This window comes from Symphalangus syndactylus, chromosome 18 (genome assembly GCF_028878055.3).
Source record: "Symphalangus syndactylus isolate Jambi chromosome 18, NHGRI_mSymSyn1-v2.1_pri, whole genome shotgun sequence".
NCBI classification, from domain to species: domain Eukaryota; kingdom Metazoa; phylum Chordata; class Mammalia; order Primates; family Hylobatidae; genus Symphalangus; species Symphalangus syndactylus.
The window spans coordinates 74363566-74391264 of NC_072440.2; the positions used below are offsets into that span (position 1 = coordinate 74363566).

General features: G+C 43.1%; 1 protein-coding gene and 1 non-coding gene across 6 annotated transcripts; both read left to right on the forward strand.

Moving 5' to 3' along the window:
* The first annotated feature begins 3982 nt into the window (after positions 1-3982).
* Positions 3983-27699, forward strand: CEP20 (centrosomal protein 20). Of its 5 annotated transcripts, XM_055253421.2 has the most exons (6): positions 3987-4354; positions 4834-4941; positions 8701-8898; positions 12280-12364; positions 19533-19669; positions 25903-27699. In XM_055253421.2, the coding sequence occupies exons 1-6, from the start codon at positions 4327-4329 to the stop codon at positions 25977-25979; spliced, it is 633 nt and encodes a 210-aa protein (XP_055109396.1). In that variant the 5' UTR covers positions 3987-4326; the 3' UTR covers positions 25980-27699. The 5 variants fall into 5 exon arrangements, with proteins under 5 accessions (XP_055109399.1, XP_055109400.1, XP_055109396.1 ...); XM_055253422.2 differs by lacking the exon at positions 4834-4941 and having other exon boundaries at positions 3994-4354; XM_055253424.2 differs by lacking the exons at positions 4834-4941; positions 19533-19669 and having other exon boundaries at positions 3983-4354.
* On the forward strand, positions 15860-15963 carry LOC129468674 (U6 spliceosomal RNA). Its single transcript, XR_008652756.1, has one exon. It is a non-coding gene; the product is annotated as a U6 spliceosomal RNA (small nuclear RNA).

Sequence of the window (27699 nt, forward strand, 5' to 3'; positions counted from 1 at the left end):
AACCCTCTCTGGAATGAGGGTCTTTTGACCCACAGTCAGATTAGAGTCCTGCTTGGGGCAGGTCAGAGGTGGACAGGAGAAGATCAGAGAGGGAGATTCTGTTTCCTGAGGCCTAAAGTGCCTCAACATTATAATGAGGACAGTGGGAGTTAGATGCCAGGAATCGTGGAGACAAAAATCAATGCCTATAACACCACAGGAGTGCTTTTTCTGAGGGACTTAAAATTACCACCTATGGAATTTAGTTAATCCCCAAAAATCTCTTGAAGTGCTGGCCAGGTATCAGTCACTGTGGTTTTACAGAGTAGAGAAACAAGATACGACCTTTTCAAGGTTACAGAACAGATATGTCCCGCAATCAAAAATTAATCCAGTTGGCCGGGCGCGGTGGCTCACGCCTATAATCCCAGCACTTTGGGAGGCCGAGGTGGGCAGATCACGAGGTCAAGAGATTGAGACCATCCTGGCTAACACAGTGAAACCCTGTCTCTACTAAAAATACAAAAAATTAGCCAGGTGTGGTGGTGGGCACCTGTAGTCCCAGCTACTCGGGAGGCTGAGGCAGGAGAATGGTGTGAACCCGGGAGGCGGAGGTTGCAGTGAGCCCAGATTGTGCCACTGCACTCCAGCCTGGGCGACAGAGCGAGACTCCATCTCAAAAAAAAAAAAAAAAAAATTAATCCAGTCAAAATTAATCTAGTTTAGAATAGGAAGAGATTCCTCTAGGTTACAATCACTTTCAAACTTTTTTGATGGCCGATCACTTTAAGAAATACAGCAGGTACCAGAACACACATGTATACCTGAAAGGAAAGTTCTAGAAAACCATACTTCTATGTTTTCTATTTGGTACATTCTATTTCACTGAAAACGTACTCACGGGGATCTACTAATACATAGATTTCAAAACCTACTATTTGGTTAACCAGCAGTTTAAAGGGCATTATCCTAGAATCTAGGTCAAGATACTCTGCCCGCCCCCCTCTTTTTTTTAAGTCTCAAGTAAAAGAGAGAGGAGAGAGAGAGAGAGAGAGAGAAAGAAAGAAAGAAAGAAAGAAAGAAAGAAAGAAAGAAAAGAGAGAGAGAGAGGGAGGGAGGGAGGGAATGAAGGAACGAAGGAAGGAAGGAGGAAAGAAAGTAAAGGAAAGAGAGGGAGGGAGGGAGGAAGGAAGGAGAGAGAGAGGAGGGAGGAAAGGAAGGAAGGAAGGAAGGAAGGAAGGAAGGAAGGAAGGAAGGAAGGAAGGAAGGAAGAGAAAGAAAAGGCATCTCCCCTTGTCACCAGGCTGGAATGCAGTGGCATGATCGTGGCTCACTGTAGCCTCGGCCTCTTAGGCTCAAGCGATCCTCCTGCCTCAGTCTCCCAAGTAGCTGGGACTACAGGGACACATGCCAGGCTAATTTTTTGTTTGTACTTTTTTTGTTTGTTTGTTCGTTTTGGTTTTTTTTGACATGGAGTTTCGCTCTTGTCGCCCAGGCTGGAGCGCAGCGGCGTGATCTCAGCTCACTGCAACCTCCGCCTCCCAGGTTCAAGCGATTCTCCTGCCTCAGCCTCCCGAGTAGCTGGGATTACAGGCGCCTGCCACCATGCCCAGCTAATTTTTGTATTTTTGGTAGAGATGGGTTTTCACCGTGTTGGCTAGGCTGGTCTCAAACTCCTGACCTCAGGTGATCCGCCTGCCTCGGCCTCCCAAAGTGCTGGGATTACAAGCGTGAGCCACCGTGCCTAGCTGTTTGCTCTTTTTTTGTTTTGTTTTGTTTTGTTTTGAGTCAGAATCTTACTCTGTTCCCCAGGCTGGAGTGCAACCTCTGCACCCGTGGCTCACTGCAAACTCTGCCTCTTGGGTTCAAGCAATTTTCCTGCCTCAGCCTCACGAATAGCTGGGATCACAGGCATCTGCCACCAGGCCTGGCTAATTTTTGTATTTTTAGTAGAGATGGGGTTTCACTGTGTTGGCCAGGTTGGTCTCGAATTCCTGACCTCATGATCTGCCCGCCTCAGGCCTCCCAAAATGCTGGGATTACAAGCGTGAACCACCGCACCCAGCCTTGTTTGCTCGTTTTTAACGACAGGTTCTCCCTATGCTGCCCAGGCTGTTTCCCCTCCCTTTAAAAAAATTAGTTAACAATTATTGATTGTGTATTTCAAAATAACTAGAATACTTGTAATGTATCCAACACAAAGAATGTTTGAGGTGATGTTTATCCCAATTGCCTTGACTTGATAATTACACATTGTATATGTGTATCAAAATATCACGTCCCTCGCCAAAATATGTATAATTGTGATATATCAATTTTTCTTTCTCTCTCTCTTTTTTTTTTTTTGAGAAAGAGACTCACTCTGTCACCCAGAGAGGAGTGCAGTGGTACAATCAGCCGTCCAGGCTCGAGTGATCCTCCCTCCTCAGCCTCTGGAGTAGCTGGCATGCACCATCATACCTGGCTAATTTTTTTTTTTTTTTTTTTTTTTGTAGAAATGCATCTCATGTTGCCCAGCTTGGTCTAGAACTCCTGAGCTCAAGAAATCCTCTATCCTCGGCCTCTGGAGTAACTGGGACTACAGGCATGCACCACCATGCCCGGCTAATTTTTTCTATTTATTTTGGAGAGATGGGGTCTTCCGTTGCCCAGGCTGATCTCAAACTCCTGAACTTAAGCAATCCTCCCTCCTCGGCCTCCCAAAGTGCTGGGATTACAGGGATGAGCCACCGCACCCGGCCAGTGTATCAATTTTAAAAACAATAGGCATGGAAACAAAAGTATGATGGAAGTTCCTGGGAAAGAGGTTTCCTTGCTCTTAGGTGGCTTTTTTTTTTTTTTTTTTTTTTTTGAGGCAGTGTCTCTCTCTGTTGTCCAGGCTGGAGTGCAGGGGCGCGATCTCAGCTCACTGCAACCTCTGCCTCCCAGGTTCAAGCGATTCTCGTGCCTCAGCCTCCCGAATAGCTGGGATTACAGGCGCCTGCTACCACGCCCGGCTAATTTTTGTATTTTTTTTAGTAGAGACGGTTTTTTTGTTTTTTTTTTTTCCAGTAGAGACGGGGTTTCACCAGGCTGGCCAGGCTGTTCTCGAATTTCTTACCTCAGCCTCCCAAAGTGCTGGGATTCCAGGCGTAAGCCACCGTGCCTGGCCGCTCTTAGGTGTACTTTTTTTTCCTTTCTTTGAGACGGAGTCTCTGTCGCCCAGGGTGGAGTGCAGTGGCGCGATCTCGGGCTTACTGCAAGCTCCGCCTCCCGGGTTCACGCCATTCTCCTGCCTCAGTCTCCCGAGTAGCTGGGAGTACAGGCGCCCGCCACCACGCCCGGCTAATTTTTTGTATTTTTAGTAGAGACGGGGTTTCACCGTGTTAGCCAGGATGGTCTGGATCTCCTGACCTCGTGATCCGCCCGCCTCGGCCTCCCAAAGTGCTGGGATTACAGGCGTGAGCCACCGCGCCCGGCCACTCAGGTGTACGTCTAATCGATGTTTATTATTTAGCCAAGTGTTTGGATCTCCCCACCATTACAACTGGAATCATGCAACCTCACACTCAGTTTAGGGTACATTGTTCCCCTGTTCCTTTTCCTTTACTTCTATGGGATGTTAGAGCTTATTCCTTCATTAGTTAGTTCCATAAAAAGCTCCTGGACTCCTTACATGCACTGTGTAAGTGCGAGTGGAAGAGGACAGGCTGGTGACCTTGGTTAAGTCTCTTCAGCGATGGAGGACTCTTTCCTTCTTTGTAAAAACGGCGTGATCATAAGGAAATAATGCACTAAGGCGTCACAGTAAGCGCTTAATACAGTGGTTGTCGAGGTGTGATCTCCAGACCAGCAGCACCAGTACCACCTGGGAACTCGATAGAAATGCAAATTCCAGGGCCTCACTCCAGATTTACAGAATCAGAAACTCTATGGGGAGGACTAGCAAACAATTTGTTTAAACAAGTCTTCGAGGTGATGAGGATCCATGCTCAAGTTTGAGAACCGCAAGGTTAATAGGTGGTAACTATTAGCAGTTGGTACTTGAGGCTGCAGACAGAATGAAAAACTCAGCTGGCTAAAGTTAAGCACTAAGGTGCCAGCAGCACCCCACAGGGCTCTCAACTGCCTCAGTCCCCGCCCTCACTCTCCTCTCACTCAACTGGGCCCTTCGAGAGCGCTCGCTGATTGGTGGAGTCTCTGGTCGACATTCACCACCCACTCAACCGCGGAGGTCGTAAACTGAGAGGGGCGGAAGTGGGCGGGGCGATAGCTGTGCGCCTATTGGCTACAGACCACGCCGCAGAGTGAGTGGGGCGGAGCTGCGCGTGCGCAGGGCCGAGGCGCGCCCCTGGCGGCCGTTGAAAAATGGCGACTGTGGCGGAGTTGAAGGCTGGTGAGTGCGAGCAGGGAGGCCTCCGCAGGGAAGCGTCGGGCCTTCATCTGGTGGAAAGGATAGGACGCGAGGAGAGCGCGCGGAACACATGGGCTGGCTTTTACAGGCGTCATTCTTCGGTGTGAGGGCCTGCAGGGAGCGTCTGGCTGCTGTCTCGGCCCGTGCGCGGGGAGCTCTTATGGGGAAGAGGTTGCCCACTGGCGAGTTTTAAGCCAGTTTGGAGCTAAAGGAGGAGTTGCATAATCTTCACGCATCTAAGAGGCCTACAGGCCTGCATCTTGGGCCCCTGACGCATCTTCTTGGATCCTGCCGGGGGCTGGAGGAATTGGACCAGGCTTGGCACTCAGGGCTGATGACTACAATTCCCACAACCCCTATTGGGTTAGGCACTGCCCTAAACAGTTTGCTTGGTTGTCTCGTTGGATCCTTAGAACAACCTGTTAAGTAGCCTTCCCCTCCCTGCCTTTTTTTTTTTAAAGAGACGGTCTCTTTGTCGCCCAGGCTGGAGTGCAGTAGCGCGATCACAGCTCACTGCAGCTTCGAACTGCGGGAGTCCAGCGATCCTCCCACCTCAGCTTCCAGAGCAGGTGGGAATACAGGGGCTCTTCACTAGGCCCGGCTAATTTTTCTATTTTTTGTAGACACGGGGTCTTGCTGTATTGCCCAGGCTGATGTTGAACTCCTAGTCTCAAGCTATCGTCCCGCCTTGGCCCCCTCAAAGTGCTGGGATTACAGGCGTGAGCGCCTGGCCCCTTTTTCATCGGAAGAAACTAGAGGCAAAAAGTTTGCTGGCCTGGCCATTCTCCTGTCTTTTCAGGAAAAGATACTCTAAGCTAGTTATGTGCCAGTCATTAATGACGTTCGTACACTGTTTACTTTGAAGCAAGTGTCCAGACAGGTAATAGTAATAATAGTTATTGAGCTTCATGTGTCAGGCACTACTCAGCCTGTGTGTTACCTGATTGTAGCAACCCTATGCCCATTTCATAGATTGGGAAACTGAGGTACTGAGAAGTGAAATAGCCCAAAGTGATTTCACTAGAAAGAGACACAGCGTGGGAACCTAGTTGTGATGCACTGGAGCACCAGGTCTTAATCACTGAGCAATATTGCTGTCCAATAAATAAAACCAGTTCCAGTTTGCAGGGAACCCATGGTTTAAACTAGTAATTCTTAGAGATTTTAGAGAGGAGACGTGTATAAAAGTGTGTATTTGGGGCACAGGGCTGGTGAACAATCATAGAACAGGCATGCGTCTGTCCACAAGAACAGATTTCACATGAATCTACAGATCCTGTTCCCAGGGAAATACACATCACATGTAATATTGCATACATTTTCAGAGGATTTAAAGGTACACTTGGAATGGCCAAGCACAGTGGCTCAGGCCTGTAATCCTAACACTTTGGGAGGATCGCTTGAGCCCAGGAGTTTAAGACCAGCCTGGCCAACATAGTGAGACCCCATCTCTATTAAAAAAAAAAAAAAAAGAGCCGGGCATGGTGGCCTGTGCCTGTAGTTGCAGCTGAAGCAGGAAGATCGCTTGAGCCCAGGAGATAGAGGTGACAATGAGCTATAGTGGTGCCACTGCACTCCAGCCTGGGCAACAAAATGAGACCTTGTCTCAAAAAAAAATACAAATTAAAAAATAAAATAAAAAATAAAGGTACTCTTGAAATATAGGCGAGGTTAAGACCTTTCCAAAGAAGTTTTGATGGCCCAGTGTTCTAAGCGTAATAGAGGGAAAGGTAAAGTGGTATGGACCTCCAAAAGAAACCCGGTGAAAACTTGTTTGCCAGCCAGTTACGTTACATTTTATGGGCTTTTACCTTTTTTAAGCACGATCACATTTTTCCTCCTTACTTGGTTCTATCTCTGAGAGGTAGAGCTCATTATTTTAGAGAAGGCAACTAAGGCATGGGTTGGTAATCCACCACCGAGGTGCTGATGAGACATGCTAGCTTTCCTCCTTCCACTGTCACTAATTCTCATTTCTCTGTCCAGTTTGAGGCTGTCCTGTGTGCAATACAGAGTAATCGGGACAGGATCCTTGCCAGTGACAAAATCTCTCCATCTAATTTCCAGAGATGGAATTAGAGAATAGGGGTTCAGTTATGATTCTAAGAGTACAATAAGGCTGTACCTTCCTTTTATGGGCCTGTTACAAACTCTGATCAGGTGATAACTGTACTTAACCTATCTGCAAGAAGGTTGAAGGGATGCTTTAAAAATGAGGGGAAAGAAAGGTCAAGAGTCAGTGAAGATTCTATCTCTTTAGTCATATGATCCAGGGTTATTGTTGATATTATTTATTGAAGCTTAGAAAGGTCTTATGTCCATACTGACTTGGATAAGCTGCTGGGCTCTCTTTATGGATTTTTGTTTTTGTGGTGTACTTACTTGGTGCCTTTGGCAGGGTGCAGAACAGTATTAAACTACATTGATTTCCCAGTAGTATACAGCAATGTATTATAATCCTCCTAGGTGACACCTACTGAGCTCTTGCTATGTTCTTGACTCTGTGGATGAGATGTGTTTATTCTCTGAAGTTGTCATTTAGCCAGTAGGAACTGTTTGAAAATAGAAAGTTCCAGATCACGACAAGGGATGGTGCCAGTTCAGTCCTAAGATCCCCATTATCTGTACTAAATATGTACAGTCAAATCCCATGATCATAACTGCTTTGTCATGGTGACTCTGGCTAATCAGTAAGTTAGATTTACATTCTGCATACACATCCCTGACTCCTTAAGATGGCATTGATGTAGTCATGTGCTAGATTTCTAACTAGGCTTAAAATTTCAGAATCCTACTGTTCCAAGGAATTAACTCATAGTTGTCTTTAAAACAACGAGGCCAGCGGGCACAGTGGCTCATGCTGTAATCCCAGCACTTTGGGAGGCTGAGGCGGGTGGATCACGAGGTCAGGAGATGGAGACCATCCTGGCCAACATAGTGAAACAATGTCTCTACTAAAAATACAAAAATTAGCCGGTTGTGGTGTCGCACACCTGTAATCCCAGCTATTCGGGAGGCTGAGGCAGGAGAATCGCTTAACCAGGGAGCCTGGAGATTGCAGTAAGCCGAGATCGTGCCACTGCACTCCAACCTGGTGACAGAGTGAGATTGTTTCAAAATAGCAACAACAAAAAGCCCAAAACACCTTTTCACTCCCTAAAGGGTTCTGGATTATCAAAGGTTTGTGTTTTTTTTGGTTGGTTGGTTGGTTGTTTTAGACAGAGTCTCACTCTGCCCAGGCTAGAGTGCAGTGGCACCATCTCGGCTCACTGCAACCTCTGCCTCCCAGGTTCAAGCAATTCTTCTGCCTCAGCCTCCCAAGTTGCTGGGACTACGGGTGAGTGCCACCACACCTGGCTAATTTTTTGTGTTTTTAGTAGAGACGGGGATTTCACCTTGTTAGCCAGGATGGTCTCGATTTCCTGATCTCGTGATCCACCCGCCTCGGCCTCCCAAAGTGCTGGGTTGCAGGCGTGAGCCACCATGCCCTGCCATCAGAGGTTTTTACACAGTAACGCAACCGACTTCTTTTATGGAATGTAGTTGTTTTCTTTAATCATCTTTCTAGACTGGAGGTTGTTAGCGACAAGCAGAACCTGTGTGCAGTGGCAAACACTCTTGAAAATACATGAGAGACTGGGCCTTAAGTTCAGGTTGCAGTAAGCAACTATAATTCTATCCCCTGCCTTTTCCCCTCACTGAAGAATTATATATTGGCTGGGCACAGTGGCTCACGCCTGTAATCCCAGCACTTTGGGAGGCCGAGGTGGGTGGATCACGAGGTCAGGAGATTGAGACCATCCTGGCCAACACGGTGAAACCCTGTCTCTACTAAAAATACCAAAAAGAATTAGTTGGGCGTGGTGGCACGTGCCTGTAGTCCCAGCTACCCAGGAGGCTGAGGCAGGAGAATTGCTTGAACCTGGGAGGCAGAGGTTTCAGTGAGCTGAGATCGTGCCACTGCACTCCAGCCTGGGCGAAAGAGCAAGACTCTGTCTCAAAAAAAAAAAAAAAAAAAAAAAAAAAAAAAAAAAAAAGGATATTTATTAGACTACAGCCCCTGACAGTGCTGATGATATAGGAATAAACTTGAATTTGCTCAAATATATTAAGACTAAATCACTGCAACATGAGAACTATATTTTTTAGTATAAACATGGCTGGTAGTAGTTAGTGTAATTGTTTAATAATTTGTCACAATGTTTAGATTGAGAGCTGCTTGAGAGCTGCTTTTGTACCATTTACCTGTTCAACATTTCTTTTCAAAGTATGCCTAAGAATGACAAATTTACTCTGTAACTGAAGCCTTAATATTTTATATCGAACAGTTTTAAAGGACACCTTGGAAAAAAAGGGGGTATTAGGGCATTTAAAAGCAAGGATCCGAGCTGAAGTTTTCAGTGCCCTAGATGATGACCGTGAACCCCGACCATCATTGTCTCATGAAAACCTTCTAATTAATGAATTAATTCGAGAGTATTTAGAATTCAACAAATATAAGTATACAGCATCTGTCCTCATAGCAGGTAAGTGGTTATTGTTTATCACATAAAATCTGTTTCTTCCCTTTCCCCAATTCTCAGAAACTGTTTATCCTAGAAATCTAATTCTCTTACCAAACAGTGCCATCTGGGTGACTGGGACACAAAAATCACATGGGTTCTTTCTGTAGCTTAAACAAATTCTCACAAGGGAAAATATATAACTAAATAATCACTTAAACTAGGCATATACTTGGAAAAATCATCTATAATTCATGGAACTGAGAATAAACAATTGTTGATATTTTGTCCTGTTTGCCACTAGTTTTTTCCTATGTATTAAGCTTTGAAAATATACGCTGATTAAATATATTATTTGTTAAAACATAGGCTGGGCGGGTGGCTCACACCTGTAATCTCAGTGCTTTGGGAGGCCAAGGCCAGATTACTTGAGCCCAGGAGTTCGAGACCAGCCTGGGCAACACAGGGAGACCCCCCATCTCTGGAAAAGAATTTTTAAAATTAGCCGCACATGGTAGCACGTGTCTGTAGTCCTAGCTGAGGCTGAGCGGGGGTCGGGGAGGGGGTGATCATGTGAGCCCATGTGCTTTGGGCTTTAGTGAGCCATGATCGCATCACTGCACTCCAGTCTGGGCAACAGACAGAGACCCTGTCTCTTTTTTCTTTTTCCAGAGACACAATCTCGCTCTGTTGCACAGGCTGGACTGCAGTGGTGTGATCATGGCTTATTGCAACTTTGACCTCCCGGGCTCAAGCAGTCTTCCTGTGTCTGTCACCCAGGCTAGAGTGCAGTGGGGTGATCTCGGCTCACTGCAACCTCTGCCTCATTGGGTTCAAGCGATTCTCCTGCCTCAGCCTCCCGAGTAGCTAAGACTACAGGCACGTGCCACCATGCCTGGCTAATTTTTTGTATTTTTAGTAGAGATGGGGTTTCACCATGTTAGCCAGGATGGTCTCAATCTCCTGACCTCGTGATTCACCTGCCTCGGCCTCCCAAAATGTTGGGATTACAGGCATGAGCCACTGTGCCTGGTTGAAGAAAAGAGGTTTACTTGGCTCACAGTTCTGCAGACTGTACAGGCATGGCACTGGCATCTGCTCAGCTTCTGGGAGGCCTCAGGGAGCTTTTACTCACTGTGGCAAGCACGTTACATGGTGAAAGCAGGGGCCAAGGGTGGGGAAGGTTAGTGCCACACACTTATAAATGACCAGATCTCATGAGAACGCACTCACTGTGGTAAGGACAGCACCAAGCCATGAGGGATCCACCCCCATGCTCCAAACAACTCCCGCCAGGTCCCACTTCCAACACTGGGGAGTGCATTGCAACATGAGATTTGGGCAGGGACAAATATCCAGACTCTATCAGCGGGGAAACTCCAAACTCATCCTAGTGATAGGAGGCAGAGAATGATATTGGGAGTTGGGGGTGGGCAGTTAAATTTCCTTTATCTGTCGAATTTTATTTCTTAAGACATAAATTTTCTCTTCAAGTGTAACAGTTATTGAGTGGTGAGAATATTTTTAATATCTTCTGCTGACTTTTTAAATGTCTTCTCTCATAAAAGTGAGGAGAGACTGGATATACATAAGTCAGAATACTGGTTACCCCTGGACTTGGTGGGGTGGGGGATGCAGCTAGGGGTTGGTCTGAGGCACCCTGAATGTATGTCATCAGATTCCCTTGTTTCAGGTTCCATCTCTGCTTTGACTACTTCATGCCTCGGAGATGAGCCTCAGCGAAGAAACGAGGCCAGGAAGTAGATTTTGCAAGAGAGAATGAATTCTTTGTGAAGTTAGAATTTTTCATTACAGATCCTTTATTTAATATTAAACATACATCTTAACTACATAAAGACTCATGATTTTTATGGTTTAAGGATCTTTGATGTCAGCATCTCTGCTTTCCTTTGTTTGTTATAGATGGCTGTATGATACCAGTTACACCCAGAAAAGAAGAAATTATGAAAATATCAATTAGGGGTCTTAGGCTTCACTAGAATGAAATATAGTGACAGTGGTCAAGTTTTCATATTAAATGTTTTGGCTTTTTTTTAAAAACTGGGATATAATTTACATACAATAAAATTTACCTTTTAAACTGTACAGTTCTATAGCTTTAGTCAAATGCCTGCAGTTGTATAATTACTACCAGATCACAATCAAGATATCACCAGCCTTTTTGGCACCAGGGACCAGTTTCGTGGAAGACAATTATTCCATGGACCTGGGAGGATGGTTCAGGATGATTCAAGCATACTACATTTATTGTGCATTTTATTTCTATGATTATGTTGTAATACGTAATGAAATAATTATATAACTCACCATAATGTAGAATCAGTGGGAGGCCTGAGCCTGTTTTCCTGCAATCTGGGGGTGATGGGAGGCAGTGAGAGATCATCAGGCATTAGATTCTCATAAGGAGTGCACAACCCAGATCCCTCGCATGCGCAGTTCACAATAGGGTTCACGCTTCTATGAGAATCTAATTCTGCCAACAGGAGGCAGAGCTCAGGCAGTGATGCTAGCGATGGGCAGCAGCTGTAAACACAGATCAAGCTTCGCTCACTTGCTTGCCCACTGCTCACCTCCTGCTGTGCGGCCCAGTTTCTAATCTGTGGCCCAGGGGTTGGGGACCCCTGCTATAGATGGAACCACACAGGATGTAGCCTTTCGAGTCTGCCTCTTTTCACTTAGTATAATACATTCAAGATTCAGCCATGTTTGTTTTTCCTTTGAACACTGTTCTGTTGTGTGGCTGTGCTAGTTTGCTCATCTATGACCAGTTGGTGGGCATTGAGTTGTTTCTAGTTTTAGCAATTAGGAATCAAGCTGCCATAAACATTTACATACAGGTTTTTGTGAGAACATAAGTTTTCATTAATCTTGGGTAAAAAGCTAAGAGTGAGATTGCTGGGTTGTGTGGTTAAGTGCACGCTCACCTTTATAAGAAAACTGCTCAAATATTTTCCAAAGTGGCTGTACCATTGTGCTTTCCCACTAGCAAAGTGTGAAAGTTCCCGTTGCCCCACACTTCAGGTTAACTTTAATTTTTATTTATAATTGTTGTCACCAAATGGATATTCTTTTCAAAAATAAGTTATTGATAAACAGACTTCTAAAATTTAGTATTATAATTTGGATACAGAAACGGTATTTTTCCAACCAAACACTGGGGAATTTAAAAAGTGAATTTATGTTAAACTGTATTAAGACATGCATTTAACAAAAGAGATATTTGAAAGTCATAAAATCACAGGCAATTTGATCTGTCTTGGTATGTGTTGTCATCATTCTTCCAAAATCTGAAAAGTGTATGTCTGGTAAATGTGATTCTTTTCAAAATCTTATTTGCTTTTTAGTTTAATAGACTCAGTGTTCTCATGAATTTATTTCTCCCAGAATCTGGTCAACCTGTAGTTCCATTGGACAGACAGTTTCTCATCCATGAACTAAATGCATTTGAAGAATCAAAGGATAATACAATGTAAGAATTTTTTTTAAAGAAGTTTCCAAATATTGTATTAGAATCATAATTGTACCATGGTGGTTTTACTTCATTTTAATTCAAGTATTTATTCAGATCTAGTGTGTGTCAAGCATTGTACTAAATCCAGGGTGTGCAGCTATGAATAAGTCAGATGAGATCTGTGTTTGCTGAAGCTAAAATTTCATAGCTTCAGAGTGACTAAGCATCTTCTTTCTGGGGTTAGCTCCTTTTGACTTCTTGATCCTTTGTCCTTCTAATTCTAAGGCTTTGTTCTTTTTTTTTAATTTATAATTTCAACTTTTATTTGTATTTTCAAATGATTTTTGTAGAGACAAGACCCCACTTTGTTGCCCAGGCTGGTCTTGAACTCCTGACCTCGAGTGATCTTCCTGCCTTGGCCTCCCAAAGTGCTACGGTTACAGGTGTGAGCCCCCTGTGCCTGGCCTCTGAGGCTTTGCTTTGTCAGTTGTTTTCTTCATATTTAACTCTTCCTTCACTTCAACTTAGGAATGTACTCAGATCTCTCCTCTCCTAAAAAAAAAAAACAAAAAAAAAAACCATGAACTTCCAACCCCAAGCTTCTGCTTTAATTCATTTTTCTACCAAGATTACTGAATCAGCCCACTGCTTTCATTACTATTACTCTCTCCTCTGCCCTCTGTGTACCTCCTCTCACCAACTATGCTCTTGAAAAGGAGGATGACCACTTTCTAGTTTTCTTAGTTTTTTTTCTATTTCAGTGTTTCTTAAACTTTTTCTGGAGAGTCCCTGTATGGCCAAAAAAAAAAAAAAAAAGTACATAGGAGACCTGAGAACATAGCTTAAAGCAGCCCTTTTTTAAATCTAGAACTTTCTTTGAAGCCTTACGTTTTCTCATCCTAAAAGTTCTTAAGGCCAAGTGAGGTGTCTCATGCCTGTAATGCCAGCACTTTGGAAGGCTGGAGTGGATGGATCACTTGAGCTCAGGAGTTCAAGGCCAGGCTGGACAACATGGGGAAACCCCATCTCTAGCCACACACGGTGGCTCATGCCTGTAGTCCCAGCACTTCAGAGGCTGAGGCAGGCGGATCACCTGAGGTCAGGAGTTCGAGACCAGCCTGGTTAACATGGTGAAACCCCATCTCTACTAAAAATACAAAAAGATTAGCCAGGCATGGTGGTGTGCGCCTATAGTCCCAGCTACTAGCGAGGCTCAGGCATGAGAATCGCTTTAACCTGGGCAGCAGAGGTTGCAGTGAGCCAAGATCACACCACTGCACTCTAGCCTAGGTGACAGAACCAGACCCTGTCTCAAAAAAAAAAAAAAAAAAGTTCTGAAAGTTGTTTGCTTTGAAATGCCTAACCTTGTTTTTACTTCAACTCATTACTTTGAATTTTGTCCTGCTTGTCTCTTTAAATCACCTAGCCTTGCTTCTCATGTAAATAAGACTCTCTCTAGCTAGGAAAGCTGGACAAACTCCAATTGACCCCTTAATTTACAAGACTCTAGGGCTCCTTGCCCACCCCCCTTTCGTGAGGAGTTGGCCTGGGTAAACAGATCCTCAGCATTTCAAAGGAGCCCAATTAACTGATAAGGTGCCAACCAACAATGTATGAAGTTCCCAGGATTTTTCTCCAAGAGATAACAACATAAAACCTTGAGTTCGTGTCCGGCATAAACCTTGTATCTAATTAGAATGAAAGATTTAGAACCTTGCACCTGGTACCGTTGCTCTTCTTGTAACCATTTGTCTTTTAAGTTGTTTATCACTCTGTAACCATTTTGATTCTTTTGATTCTTGCATGTTTTTTCTTCTGTAGAATTATTACATTTGGCTGGGCGCGGTGGCTCCCGCTTGTAATCCCAGCACTTTGGGAGGCCGAGGCGGGCGGATCACGAGGTCGGGAGATCGAGACCACGGTGAAACCCCGTCTCTACTAAAAATACAAAAAATTAGCCGGGCGCGGTGGCGGGCGCCTGTAGTCCCAGCTACTCGGAGAGGCTGAGGCAGGAGAATGGCGTGAACCCGGGAGGCGGAGCTTGCAGTGAGCCGAGATCGCGCCACTGCACTCCAGCCTGGGTGACAGAGCAAGACTCCGTCTCAAAAAAAAAAAAAAAAAAAAAGAATTATTACATTTGAGTCCCCCTCTCCTTCCTAAACCTAGGTATAAAAGTTAATCGAGCCCCTTCCTCGTGGCCGAGAGAGTTTTGAGCATTAGCTGTCTCTTTGGCCGCCGGCTTAATAAAGGACTCTTAATTGATTTCAAAGTGTGGCATTTTCTTAACTCGCCTGGGTACAACAGCCTTACGATACAAATGTTTTGAATGACATTCCAGTTAAATTTAACTCTCCCACAAATCCTTGTGTAAAATTAATGTTCCAGGATCATATACTACCTTTGTCATTGTGTGTATAGTGAAGTCCCAATTGCTTAGCATAGCACTTTACGCCTCTATCTTTCTACCTGTCTGTTGTTGTATCTCCTCACACCTGATTTCTGATTGTGCCCGGAAGACAGTTTGCAACTTTATGCTTCTTTGCCTTGTAAACCATTCCCTTATCCTAGAAGCCCTAGATCACCTTTCTCCCTCTTAACTTCTATTGGAGTATCTTTCCTTTCTGTTGGCCCTGTTCAGGTAGTAACTCCTTTATGACATTTTCCTATTTGTCTTCCCCTCATCTTCCCGTTTCTTTTTTTTTTCTTTTTTCCTTTTTGTGAGATAGGGTCTCCCTCTGTCACCCACACTGGAGTGCAGTGGCCCCATGTTAGCTCACCGCAATCTCCTCCTTGGTTCAAGCAATTCTCCCTCAGCCTCCTGAGTAGCTGGGATTACAGGTGTGCACCACCATGTCCAGCTAATTTTTTTTTCATATTTTTTTGTAGAGATGGGGTTTCACCATGTTGGCCAGGCCGGTCTCGAACTCCTGGCCTCAAGTGATCTGCCCACCTCCACCTCCCAAAGTGCTGTGAGGTTTTTTTTGTTTGTTTTTTCAAGGCAGGGTTTCACTCTGTTGCCCAGGTCTCTAGAGTGCAGTGGCTTGATCAGGGCTCACTGCAGCCTCGAACTCCTGGGCTCCAGCGATTCTCCCACCTCAGCCACCCATGTACCTGGAATTACAGGCATGCACTGGCATGCACCATCATGCCTGGCTAACTTTTGTATTTTTTGTAGAAATGGTGTTTTACCATGTTAGCCAGGCTGGTCTCCAATTCCTCGGCTCAAGTTACCCACCTGCCTTGGCCTTCCAAAGTGTTGGGATTACAGGCATGAGCCACTGCACCTGGTGACAAGTGTTTTGAAAAGTATAAAAATTGTATAATTGAGAACAGTGGGAAAAATAATTGGGGGAATCTAAGCGTGACTTAGGATGAGCAGTGAGGTATTACATCATTTAATACAAGACATCATTTTACATTTAGCAGTTGATGGAAATAAGCAATGATTATACTCCTACTGGCTTCTTGGTAGCTTTTGAGATACCTACTACAGATGAAAGTATTAAGAAGTTTGTGCTCACTTTAACAGCACATATACTAAAATTGGAGCGGTACAGAGATTAGCATGGCCCGGGCAAAGGGATGACACACAAATTCGTGAAACGTTTCATACTTTTTTAAAAAAGAAGGCCAGGCGCATTGGCTCATGCCTGTAATCTCAGCACTTTGGGAGGCCAAGGCGGGTGGATCACGAGGTCAGGAGACGGAGACCATCCTGGCTAACATGGTGAAACCCTGTCTCTACTAAATATACAAAAAATTAGCCAGGCAAGGTGGTGGGTGCCTGTAGTCCCAGCTACTTGGGAGGCCGAGGCAGGAGAATAGGCATCAAACTGGGAGGTGGACCTTGCAGTGAGCCGAGATCGCACCACTGCACTCAGCCTGGGCGACAGAGCGAGACTCCATTTAAAAAAAAAAAAAAAAAAAAAAAGTAAGTTTGAGAGAGGATGAGGAAGCAAAAAAAAAACAAAGTTGCCGAAACGGCTTTATTTTTTAAAAGCGACTTCTGTAAGCCCCTGTTTCTCACGCTTCATTGATTGGCATTCACAAAGTTTGCCATAGTCACATATTACTCATATTATTTACTTACAGATCTACAGTGCTGCATCTAAAACCATTGAGGCTAGATATATGTTTGAAAATCCAAACGTTTTCAGGTTTTAAAATGACATGCCTGTAGTCCTAGCTACTTAGGAGGGTGAGGCAAGAAGATTGCTTAAATCCGGGAGATTGAGGCTACGGTGAGCCATGATCTTGCTGCTGCATTCCAGTGTGGGCCACACAGCGAGAGTTCAATTCTTTTTTTTTTTTTGAGACGGAGTCTCGCTCTTGTCATCCAGGCTGGAGTGCAGTGGCGTGATCTCAGCTCACTGCAACCGCCGCCTCCCAGGTTCAAGTGATTCTCCTGCCTCAGCCTCCGAAATAGCTGGGACTACAGACACATGCCACCACACCCGGCTAATTTTTTGTATTTTTAGTAGAGATGGGGTTTCACTGTGTTAGCCCAGATGGTCTTGATCTCCTGACCTCATGATCCTCCTGCCTTGGCCTCCCACAGTGCTGGGATTACAGGTGTGAGCCACTGCGCCCGGCCCAAGACTTCAATTCTTTAAAAAAAAAAAAAAAAGTAATGTGGTACATATACCAAATACTACATATATGTGCCAGGGAGTCCTAAAGTAGTGTTCCACAATCACATTAATATTTTATTTCTTTTTTTTTTTTTTTTGAGACGGAGTTTTGCTCTTGTCACCCAGGCTGGAGTGCAATGACGTGATCTCGGCTCACTGCAACCTCCGCCTCCTGGGTTCAAGTGACTCTCCTGCCTCAGCCTCCTGAGTAGCTGGGATTACAGGTGCATGCCACCATACCCAGCTAATTTTGTATTTTTAGTAGATATGGGGTTTCTCCATGTTGGTCAGGCTGGTCTTGAACTCCTGACCTCAGGTGATCCTCCTGCCTTGGCCTCCCAAAGTGCTGGGATTACAGGTTTGAGTCACCATACCCGGCACATTAATATTTTCACACAAAGTAAGATAAAGTCTGTGATAGCCTTGTTAGGTCAACCCTTGCCATCTGATGATTTTTTGCCAGATATATGAAGAGAATCCAGTTTTCAGAATTTTGCATTTCAGAATTACAGGCAAGTTATTGTGAGGCCGCACTTTCAATTATCTTTTTGAAACTTATTTTTAAAAATTAACCTTAATCCATGAATTTGCAAGTTGCCTCTCCTGCACTCAAGCGATCCTCTCACCTCAGCCTCCCAAGTAGCTGGGACCACAGGTACATATTACCTTGTGTGGCTAATTTAAAATAAAATTGCTATAGAGCTAAGGGACTCGCTATGTTGTTCAGGCTGTCTCAAACTCCTGCTTGAAGCCAGACTGGCCCCGCAAAGTCCCGGGATTACAGGCCTGAGCCCCCATGTCCAACCCAAAATTTTAATCACAAGTAAATTTTATTGAATATTAATTTTAAAAATAAAATTGTTAACATTTAAAAATCATCTTGAACCAATTAACACTTTGGGGAAGATTACTGTAAAGTAAACAAAGAGACCTGTTTTGTATTACTAGGTGATGCTTAAGAGTTGCAGCATCTTATTAAATAAAGAAACTTACTTTCCTGGTTTCCCTGTGGCATGGAAAAATTAGTATGGTATAATTCCAGAATTTGGTAGCTTAAAACAACAACATAGATTATTTGTGGAATATTTGGGGATTTGGGATGGGCTTAGTCACGTAAGTCTAGCTCAGGCTTCCCCGTGAGGTTGGAGTCAAGATGCCAGCCAGGGTTGTAGTCGGAAGCCTTGAATGTGGCTGAACTATCTGCTTCCAAACTCATAATGATATTGACAGGCGGCCTCAATTCCTTACTGCATGTACCTTTCCAGGGCTGCTGAAGTGTCCTGAGGCATCTGACTTCTCCCAAAGGCAGCAATCCAAGAGAGAAAGCAAGGAGGAAGCCGCAGGGCCATTACCACGTGGCCTCCGAAGTCAGCCTTCTGCCAGTTAGAAGTGAGTTCAGCTCACACTCAGAGAGGGCAATGAGATTCCATCTTTGGAAGGGAGTGTCATACTGTAAACCATTATACCAGCTAGTAAATAGCTACATATCTCAAAAAATAAATCCTCCCCACAAATATATACACCTACTATGTACCCACAAAAATTAAAAATAAAGATTAAATCCTTTTAATTGTGTTTTCAAATATGAGATTGGAAACAAAGGAAAACATTTCCGTTGTGCCACTCTTTATTGTCAGCAGAGCAGCTTTCCTTTATGCAAGAGTACTAATGTAAATCCCCAGGCAGCACAGTGTAAGGAAAACAATATGGGATTTGGGGTTCAAGTGTGAACTTTGTTTACTATCTGAGGGAATCTCTAGCAAATCTCCTGGCTGTGGTTTTCTCCTTTATAAATTGCGGTTGATGATTTTGACATTACACGATGAGGATCAGATGAGAAGAGGTATGCGTTCTGTAAACTATAAAGAAGATTTTAAAATATTAGGTAATATAAATAATCTAAATAAATGTTAGCTGCACAGGAGCTAACATTTATATACCATTTCATATGTGCCAGGCACAGTAAAAAACACTTGACATTTATTAACTCATTTAGTGCCTAACAGCCCTATAAGGGAGGGACGGTGCTTATCCTAATTTATAAAGGAAGAAACATTTATGAGGCTGGAGAGGTTAAGAATCTTACACAGAGTCCCACAGCTAGCAAATGGCAAAGCCAGGATTTGAACTCAGGTCACCTGGCTCTCAGGACCTAAGACTTTTTCAGGGCAAGGACTTATTAATCAAGAGGTGTTTATTGAATACCTGTTGTGTATTAGATGGGGTTAGGTATTGGGAAATATTCTACTGGACTTTGGAGTTTAAAAGATAAATTCCTGTGGATTGATAGAAATGATATTTCAGTGTAGATGAGATTTAAGTTGTTAACATATTTTCTCTGGGTTTTAAAATTGTCATGAAATTAAGTGGTACTGTTAAATTTAAAAGTATGAACAATTTGCAATTTGGATAATCATGCAGCTTTTTAAAGTCTAGTGAATCACTTGGTCATTTTGATGTCAGAGGTTACCTTTTAAAGAATAAATGTTTTAAGCTTTTCGCATTTATGCAGATTTATTAGCTTTTGGTTTTGTTTTGTTTTCTTCCTGCTATAGACCTCTTTTATATGGGATTTTAGCCCATTTCTTGCATGGAACTAAGGATGGCATCCAGAATGCATTTCTGAAAGGGCCTTCACTTCAGCCTTCAGACCCAAGTCTTGGCAGACAATCTAGTAGAAGAAAGCCAGTAGGTATGAGTTTTCCAAGATTCATCATTTAGCTGTCAGCAAATATATTTTCTTCCTATATATTTTTCTTCTGGAGTCTTTACTGAGCTTTTGATGCATAGTTTAATTCTGCTTATATCTAATATGGCTAGCCTGTGTTACTCCAAGAAACAGAATGCTTTTTGGAAAGAATCTTGGACAGGGAAGGGTGGGAGGCATAACTGGGCAGAATTCTTAGATGTAATTTCTTTATAGAAGTATTTAAAACTCTGGGCCAGGCACAGTGGCTCATGCCTGTAATCCCAGCACTTTGGGAGGCTGAGGCAGGTGGATCGCTTGAGGCCAGGAGTTTGAGACTAGCCTAAGTAACGTGGTGAAACCCCATCTCTATTTTTTTTTAATTAAAAAATTACATTAAATTTTTAAAAAGTAAAATAAAAAAATTGAAAACTCCAATTTTCTTGTAAATTCTAAGTATTTGGAGCAGCTTAGATCTTTAGTATACTGAATAGCTTTTTATCAAGTGATTTTTTTTTTCCTCTCCATGACTGCAAAATAAAAGGTAAGATTGCTAAATACAGATAGAGAAGTCATTTGCATTTTTAGGATACTGTTTATGTTAGAGTGGAAGTTACCTACAAGTTACAGATTCTTAGGAGAATGGCCCACATTTCTTTCAGATTGCGTTTTTTAAATGAGCTTTTAGTAGCTTTTAAATTTTTATGTATTTTTTTGAGACAGGGTCTCACTCTGTCGCCTGACTAGAGTGCAGTGGTGCTATCGTAGCTCACCGTAACCTTGAACTGCTGGGCTCAAGCAATCCTCTCACCTTCTTGCCTCAGCTTCCCAAGTAGCTAGGACTTCAGGTACCACACCCAGCTAATTTTTTAATTTTTGTGGAGATGGAAGTCTCACTATGTTCACTAGGCTGGTCTTGAACTCGGTCTTAAGTGATTTCCCACCTCGGCCTCTCAGAGTGTTGGGGTTACAGGCACGAGCCTGTACCTGGCCCTCAGTTATTTTGATTATCCCAGAAATAGGATCCCATTTTCACCATTTGAGTTGAGTGGGTTACAGCTCAGTGTTTGCAGTTGTGGTAGAGAGCTGATCAGTTTGTTTTGTTTGTTTGTTTGTTTTTTTGAGACAGAGTCTCGCTCTGTCGCCCAGGCTAGATTGCAGTGGTGTGATCTCGTCTCACTCTAAGCTCCGCCTCCCAGGTTCACACCATTCGCCTGCCTCAGCCTCCCAAGTAGCTGGGACTACAGGCGCCCACCACCACACTCGGCTAATTTTTTGTATTTTTAGTGGAGAAAGGGTTTCACCATATTAGCCAGGATGGTCTGGATCTCCTGACCTTGTGATCTGCCCACCTTTGCCTCCCAAAGTGCTGGGCTAACAGGCTTGAGCCACCTCGCCCAGCCGAGAGCTGGTCAATTTTTAAGGACAGTTAAAGGTGGGGTTTAGGCTGCCAATTATCAGAACAAATGTAAATCTTGAATGTTGACACGAACTTCTAGGAAACACCTAAAATGTGGATTGCCTTTGTAGTTTCCTAAACTGCTGTGACCAGTAGTGACCGTGTTAGGTGCTTGATGTCTCTTGAGGTCTGAAAGTAAACAGTGAATCAGGATAACCTCTTTTGGAGGTGGTTTCTGACCGCACTAGGAGATATCTTTCTATATATCTTAGAATGCTGAACTGGATGGAACGCTGGAAAATAAGTCATTCCCACCTACTTATTTTACAGTTGAGAAAACTTTAAGAAGGTTCCAATACTAAGAGGTTAAGTAACTCATCTGAGGCATGTAGCAGATAATTAGTAGCAGAATCAGCACATTTGATGGCTATTCCCATATACCTTCCCATGTATAGATTATGGAGAAGTTTTCCAAATTCTCTTTTTAGGGATTGGTAAGGAACTGACATTACTGCCTACTAATTGGCAAGTACTTAACAAGCAAAATAAAACATTAATTTTGCAAGTACATGAGTAAATCTCCAAATTTTTTAAATAGTAAAAAGTTCCCTTTAACTTTCCTTTCTTCCTTCTTGCCTCTCCCTAACTCCTCAATTCTTCTCCCTTTTTATAGAAAGTATCCCTGTTAGCGGTTTGCAGGGTATTCTTTGGGACTCATTTCTATTTTATTTATTTTATTTTAGTATTATTATTATTTTTTTTTTTTAATTTTAAATGGACTGTCACTCTGTCACCCAGGCTGGAGTGCAATGGCACGATCTCAGCTCACTGCAACCTCCGCCTCCCAGGTTCAAGCGATTCTCCTGCCTCCCAAGTAGCTGGGACTGCAGGCATCTGCTACCACACCCGCCTAGTTTTTGTATTTTTAGTAGAGATGAGGTTTCATTGTGTTGGCCAGGCTGGTCTCCAACTCATGACCTCAGGCGATTCACCCGCCTTGGCCTCCCAAAGTGCTGGGATTACAGGCATGAGCTACTGCATCTGGCCATGCCCAGCGCCTCAAATACTCATTTCTGTGTATTTAAATATGCATGCATTGTTATGGTGCACGTTATCCTGCAATTTGCTTTTTTTCACTTGTTGATACGTGTAGATCTCATTTTTAACTTTGTTTCATATTCCAGAGTATTCTTATAATCATCCTTTTTTTAATTTTAGAGATTAGGTCTTACTCTGTCATCCAGGTTGGAGTGCAGTGGCACAATCGTAGCTCACTGTAGCCTCAAACTCCTGGGGTCAGTCTTTCCACATCAGCATCCCAAGTAGCCAGGACTATAGGAGTGCACCACCGCACCTCGCTTATTTTTTAATTTTTTGCATTCAGGGTCTTGTCATGTTGCCCAGGCTAGCCTCCCACCTTATAATCACTCTTATGTAGTTTTAAATATTTTGCTTTTACAGTATTGTGATGTAACATTATATCTTTGTCCACACATTTAAGTATTGTCCACACATTACAGTATTGTGATGTACCACTGTATCTTTATCTACACGTTTCTCTTGTGTGGATGCCTAAAGTAGAATTGTTGGTTCAAAGGATATGCGTATTTAAAAATATAGTAGATATTGTCTAATTCCCCTCCAAAAAGGCTTTATCAGTCTATACACTTACCAAGAATATATGACAATATGGATTTCTGAGTTCAGTTGTCACCAGTGGATATTGTACACCTTAACACTTCTTAACACAGCAACCCCAAGTCATTGATACTATCAGTCCTGTAAAGAAAAATAACTGCTTGAGAAATAACTTTCTGGTTTGTAAGTTTCATAATCAGCCTTGTTAATACTCACCGCTCATGACTAGTAAGAAAGTTATAAGGAACACTATTTCCTAACCAATTTCTGTTCTTCTGAGATGAAAGCGGTAGATTACGCATACACCATAGAGAGAAAGGTATTTATGGAGGGAGGGAGGGAAAGAGACACCTAGACACACGACCCCTACACCACTAAAGTGCCAGGAACATCAGAATCGAGTTCAAGTCAGTAAAGCCACCTTGGGTGCCTGTTCTGTGGAAAGCTCTGTAGACAGCTCAGAAATGAGGATGACTGCTGAAAGAATCGGGGAAGAACAGTGATTTTGCAAATTATTTTCTCGTTCATCAAAAATTTTCTTGACACAACCTCTTTGTGTAGTGCTTTGAAAGTTGTCAGCCAGGATTGCATCATGTTTCAGTAACACACTTAAGCTTTCCATTTACTTCCTCAACTCTAGCTCACTGTCTCCATAACTCTTATTTGACAGCATTGAAAAGGTTATGAAGATACTAAAATCCTTATTCTCTACATCACAGCACCTTGTCTCCACAGAAGCTCATTCAACAGAAATATCAAACCCTGAAACTAAATTGCCTTTTATTTGAAAGTAAGTTCAGGCAGGGCCACAGCAGCTCACCCCTGTAATCCCAGCACCTTGGGAGGCCAAGGTGGGCGGATCACCTGAGGTCAGGAGTTTGAGACCAGCCTAGCCAACACGGTGAAACCCCGTCTCTACCAAAAATACAAAAATTAGCTGGGCGTGGTGGTGTGCGCCTGTAGTCCCAGCTACTCGGGAGGCCGAGGCAGGAGAATCGCTTGAACCCAGGAGGTGGAGGTTGCAGTGAGCCGAGATTGCACCACTACACTCCAGCCTGGGCGACAGAGCGAGACTCTGTCTCAAAAAAAAAAAAAAAAAGGAAAGAAGTAAGTCCAAAGCATGCCAAGATGAAAAAGTGCTTCTCTCATCCAAGTTTTCAGTGCTGAAAAAAAATGAAGAGGGTTTATGTAGGCACACCCACCTTTGAAATGACAGCCAGTGCATTTGCACTGCTGCTGTTAGTGCTTGTAATCTTGGAGGCAAAGTAGTTTTTGCTATTCAATTTTATATATATATACACACACTTTTTTTTCTTCTCTCTTTTTTTTTTTTTTAAGAGATAGGGTCTCACTCTGTCACCCAGACTGGAGTGCAGTGACACAATCATGGCTCTCTGCAGCCTTGACCTCACAGGCCCAGGTGATCCTCCCACCTCAGCCTCTCAAGTAGCTGGGACTACAGCTGGGACTACATTCCTGGCGAAGATTTTTATTGTAAATGAAAGACCAGATTTTTATAATAGGGACAGTCATCAGCTTAACTTTATTGCACATCTATCAAGCATAATAGACTTCATTTTTTATAACACTTTTCTAGAAGACCTAAAATTGTTGCCCTCTGAGGAAATTGTTAATTTTTTTCTGTCCAGCAAAGTTACCTAAAATAAAGGGAGAGAGATTTCCATCTGTTTTCCAGACCCTTAAAGTAGTATTGGCACTGAGAATAAGTAGCTGAGAACTAATAAAGCATGTGTATAATCACATTGTAGAATTAGAAAATCCAGTGACAAAATTGCATTTTCTAGCAGCTTATCTAAATTTATGTATGTATTTTTTCCTATTATCAAAATTGTTGCAAGAAAGATGTTTTGTCAGTTGTAGAAAGTGTTTGGGGTTCATATATTCTCAAGAATCTAGTTTTTGCATACATTTTTGTTGCATTAGGATATTAAGTCTCTAGGTTCTTTTTTTTTTTTTTTTTCGAGACAGAGTCTCGCTCTGTCGCCCAGGCTGGAGTGCAGTGGCACGATCTCGGCTCACTGCAACCTCCACTTCCTGGGTTCAAGCGATTCTCCTGCCTCAGCCTCCCGAGTAGCTGGGATTGTAGGTGCCCGCCACCACGCCTGGCTAATTTTTGTATTTTTAGTAGAGACAGGGTCGCTAACTGCTGACCTCAGGTGATCCTATTTGAAGTGCTTTTCATTGTGTTGTAATTGAAGAGCTTTGGCAACCCTCAAAATGCTGACTGAACACCTTGTCTTTTCTTTTTGTTGTTGTTTTTTTTTTTGAGACGAAGTCTCGCTCTGTCGCCCAGGCTGGAGTGCAGCGGCACAATCTCGGCTCACTGCAAGCTCCGCCTACCGGGTTCACGCCATTCTCCTGCCTCAGCCTCTCCGAGTAGCTGGGACTACAGGCGCCCGCCACCACGCCCGGCTAATTTTTTTGTATTTTTAGTAGAGACGGGGTTTCACCGTGGTCTGGATCTCCGGACCTCGTGATCCGCCTGCCTCGGCCTCCAAAAGTGCTGGGATTACAAGCGTGAGCCACCGCGCCCGGCCACACCTTCTCTTTTCTTGCAAATTTCATTCCTTACATGTAAGAGAGAGGTTTGTAACTACTTATGCATGGGTTTACTGCAGGTTGTACTCTACTCAAAAAAAAAAAAAGTCAAGAAACTCTTTTGAATAATTAGAGTCCCTAATGCCAGACATTTCTGATTTCTTTCTTTTTCTTTTTCTTTGTTTTTTTTGAGACCGAGTTTCACTCTTCGCCCAGGCTGGAATGCAATGGCACGATCTTGGCTCACTGCAACTTCCGCCTCTTGGGTTAAAGCGATTCTCCTGCCTCAGCCTCCTGAGTAGCTGGGATTACAGGTGGCTGCCACCACGCCCGGCTAATTTTTGTATTTTTAGGAGAGAGGGGGTTCACCATGTTGGCCAGACTAGTCTATAACTCTTGACCTCAGGTGATCCGCCCACCTAGGCCTCCCAAAGTACTGGGATTACAGGTATGAGCCACCACTCCTGGCCTCTGATTTCTTCAATAGTGTTTAAAAAATAATAAGTTTTTTCATTGTCCTAAACCATCTAAAGTACTCATAGAATATTAAATATGTAACATCCTAAAATGTTTGTAGCTGTGTCTACCTGTCTGCGTGTTTTGACTTGGAATAAGTATTAACATTGGTTTCTGTGCATTTCAGATGACCACCCAAGAAAGGAGGAGCGGAAAAGTACTAACATTGAAGATCTTCATGTTTCTCAGGCAGTCAACAGATAATGCTTTGTTTGGGGTAGCTTTCGTCTTAAAATTGTATTATTAAATAACTTATTTATTGTCCCAATATTACCAAAATGCACCACTAATATTTGTAGAAATTTGAGTTTCTACAAAACACCCCTCATGTTTAACTACATTTGTGAATAAAAGCTAACTCTGTCATCTAGCTTATTGGTTTTGACTTGGAAAAAAAAAAGTATTGTTTTTAGGAAGTATTTTTTGCCTTTTTGAGATGGAGTCTTGCTCTGTCACCCAGGCTGGAGTGCAGTGGCACGATCTCGGCTTACCGCAATCTCCGCCTCCCGGATTCAAGTGATTCTCCTGCCTCAGCCTCCCGAGTAGCTGGGACGACAAGCCTGTGCCACCACACCGGACTAGTTTTTGTATTTTTAGTAGAGATGGGGTTTCACCATGCTGGCCAGGCTGGTCTCGAACTCCTGACCTCAAGTGATCTGCATGCCTCAGCCTCCCAAAGTGCTGGGATTACAGGGGTGAGCCACTGAGCCCAGCCATTTAGGAAGTATTGTAAAGGCCTTTAACGTTTGTAAGGAAATGAAAAGGCTTTGTATTACCTTTTCAATAGGCAACAATGTACTTTTTCTTTCCTTAGACTTTGGCTTACTGGAAGATTTAATTAAAAGGTAGAGGGGAAGTAAATTTGCTGTAATAATTTTGCTGTAAATAAAACAAAGAGTTTATTTTATTAGATAAAGAATGTGAAGTAAGCATGAAGAGACAGGCTTTGGGAGAAATACCAGAAAGTGATTTTTCAAAGATGGCATTGTTTAATCTCCGTGTGGCCCTCGGTTGTGCAATCACAGATGAGCCAGAAGAGGGCTAGCCCCCTGCTTGTTTGGGCTCCGAAACTCTTATCAAACATCAATTTTTATTCTTGGGATAGAAAAATAGTGTGTGCTATCTCTAATACGCTACTTTGATATTTATTAAAGAAGTATTTTTAATGTAGTGTCCACAGGCTCATTTCATTGAAAACAACTGCCTATGATGGTAGACAGCGCCTGATTGGCAAAAGTTCGATGGTATATTCAGAATTAAATTTTGCCTGCGCACCCAAACACTGACAACATTTAGCTTAAAGGTTTTCCATGGAGAAGAGTGGTTAAGAGCTATAGTTAGCAAAATTGGCATCCTCTTTAGGGTGTCAATTCTGTGCTGCTTTGCAAATTGTTGAAACTTTTGATTTTCTATTTGGCGATGCTGGTCAGTGTTCACTTCTTACAGATTAGCCAAGGATTTTTATCTAAATGCAGAAACTTATTAATGAAATCCATTTAAACTATACTTACACAACATTTCGAGAGGCCCTGCTGGTAAAATTATATATAGATACAGACGTATTGCAAGAGTCCATTTTCCATTTTTAAATCTGTAATATCTGATTACAATGATGAATTCCGTTGTATTGTATGTGTGAATATAAATATCTGAATTCTCCCGGGGGGCTTGGTTTTCGTCCAAGGATGTTGGCAGTGGACACTTAGTTTACCTCAGGAATTGCAATCATGTAAGACTATATTCGGAAAAAATGCCGGAGTATGTAATTTTGGATACTGATATAAAATCATCAAGATGGAAGTTAAACAGAATTGTCACATGTAGTCCATAGCGCTTTTGTATGCGTTATTCTGTAATTTGCTTGTACTGAGGCAACTTTTTATACTTTCAATGTATCATTTAATAAAAAAAAAAAAGCAAGTCA

Excerpts from the sequence above, each read along its gene's own strand:
- CEP20 (XM_055253421.2), top strand. The coding sequence starts at position 4,327 with ATGGCGACTGTGGCGGAGTTGAAGGCTG. Across the intron at positions 4,355-4,833 it reads TGTGGCGGAGTTGAAGGCTG|AGACGGTCTCTTTGTCGCCC; the intron begins GTGAGTGCGAGC and ends TTTTTTTTAAAG. Across the intron at positions 4,942-8,700 it reads CACCTCAGCTTCCAGAGCAG|TTTTAAAGGACACCTTGGAA; the intron begins GTGGGAATACAG and ends TATATCGAACAG.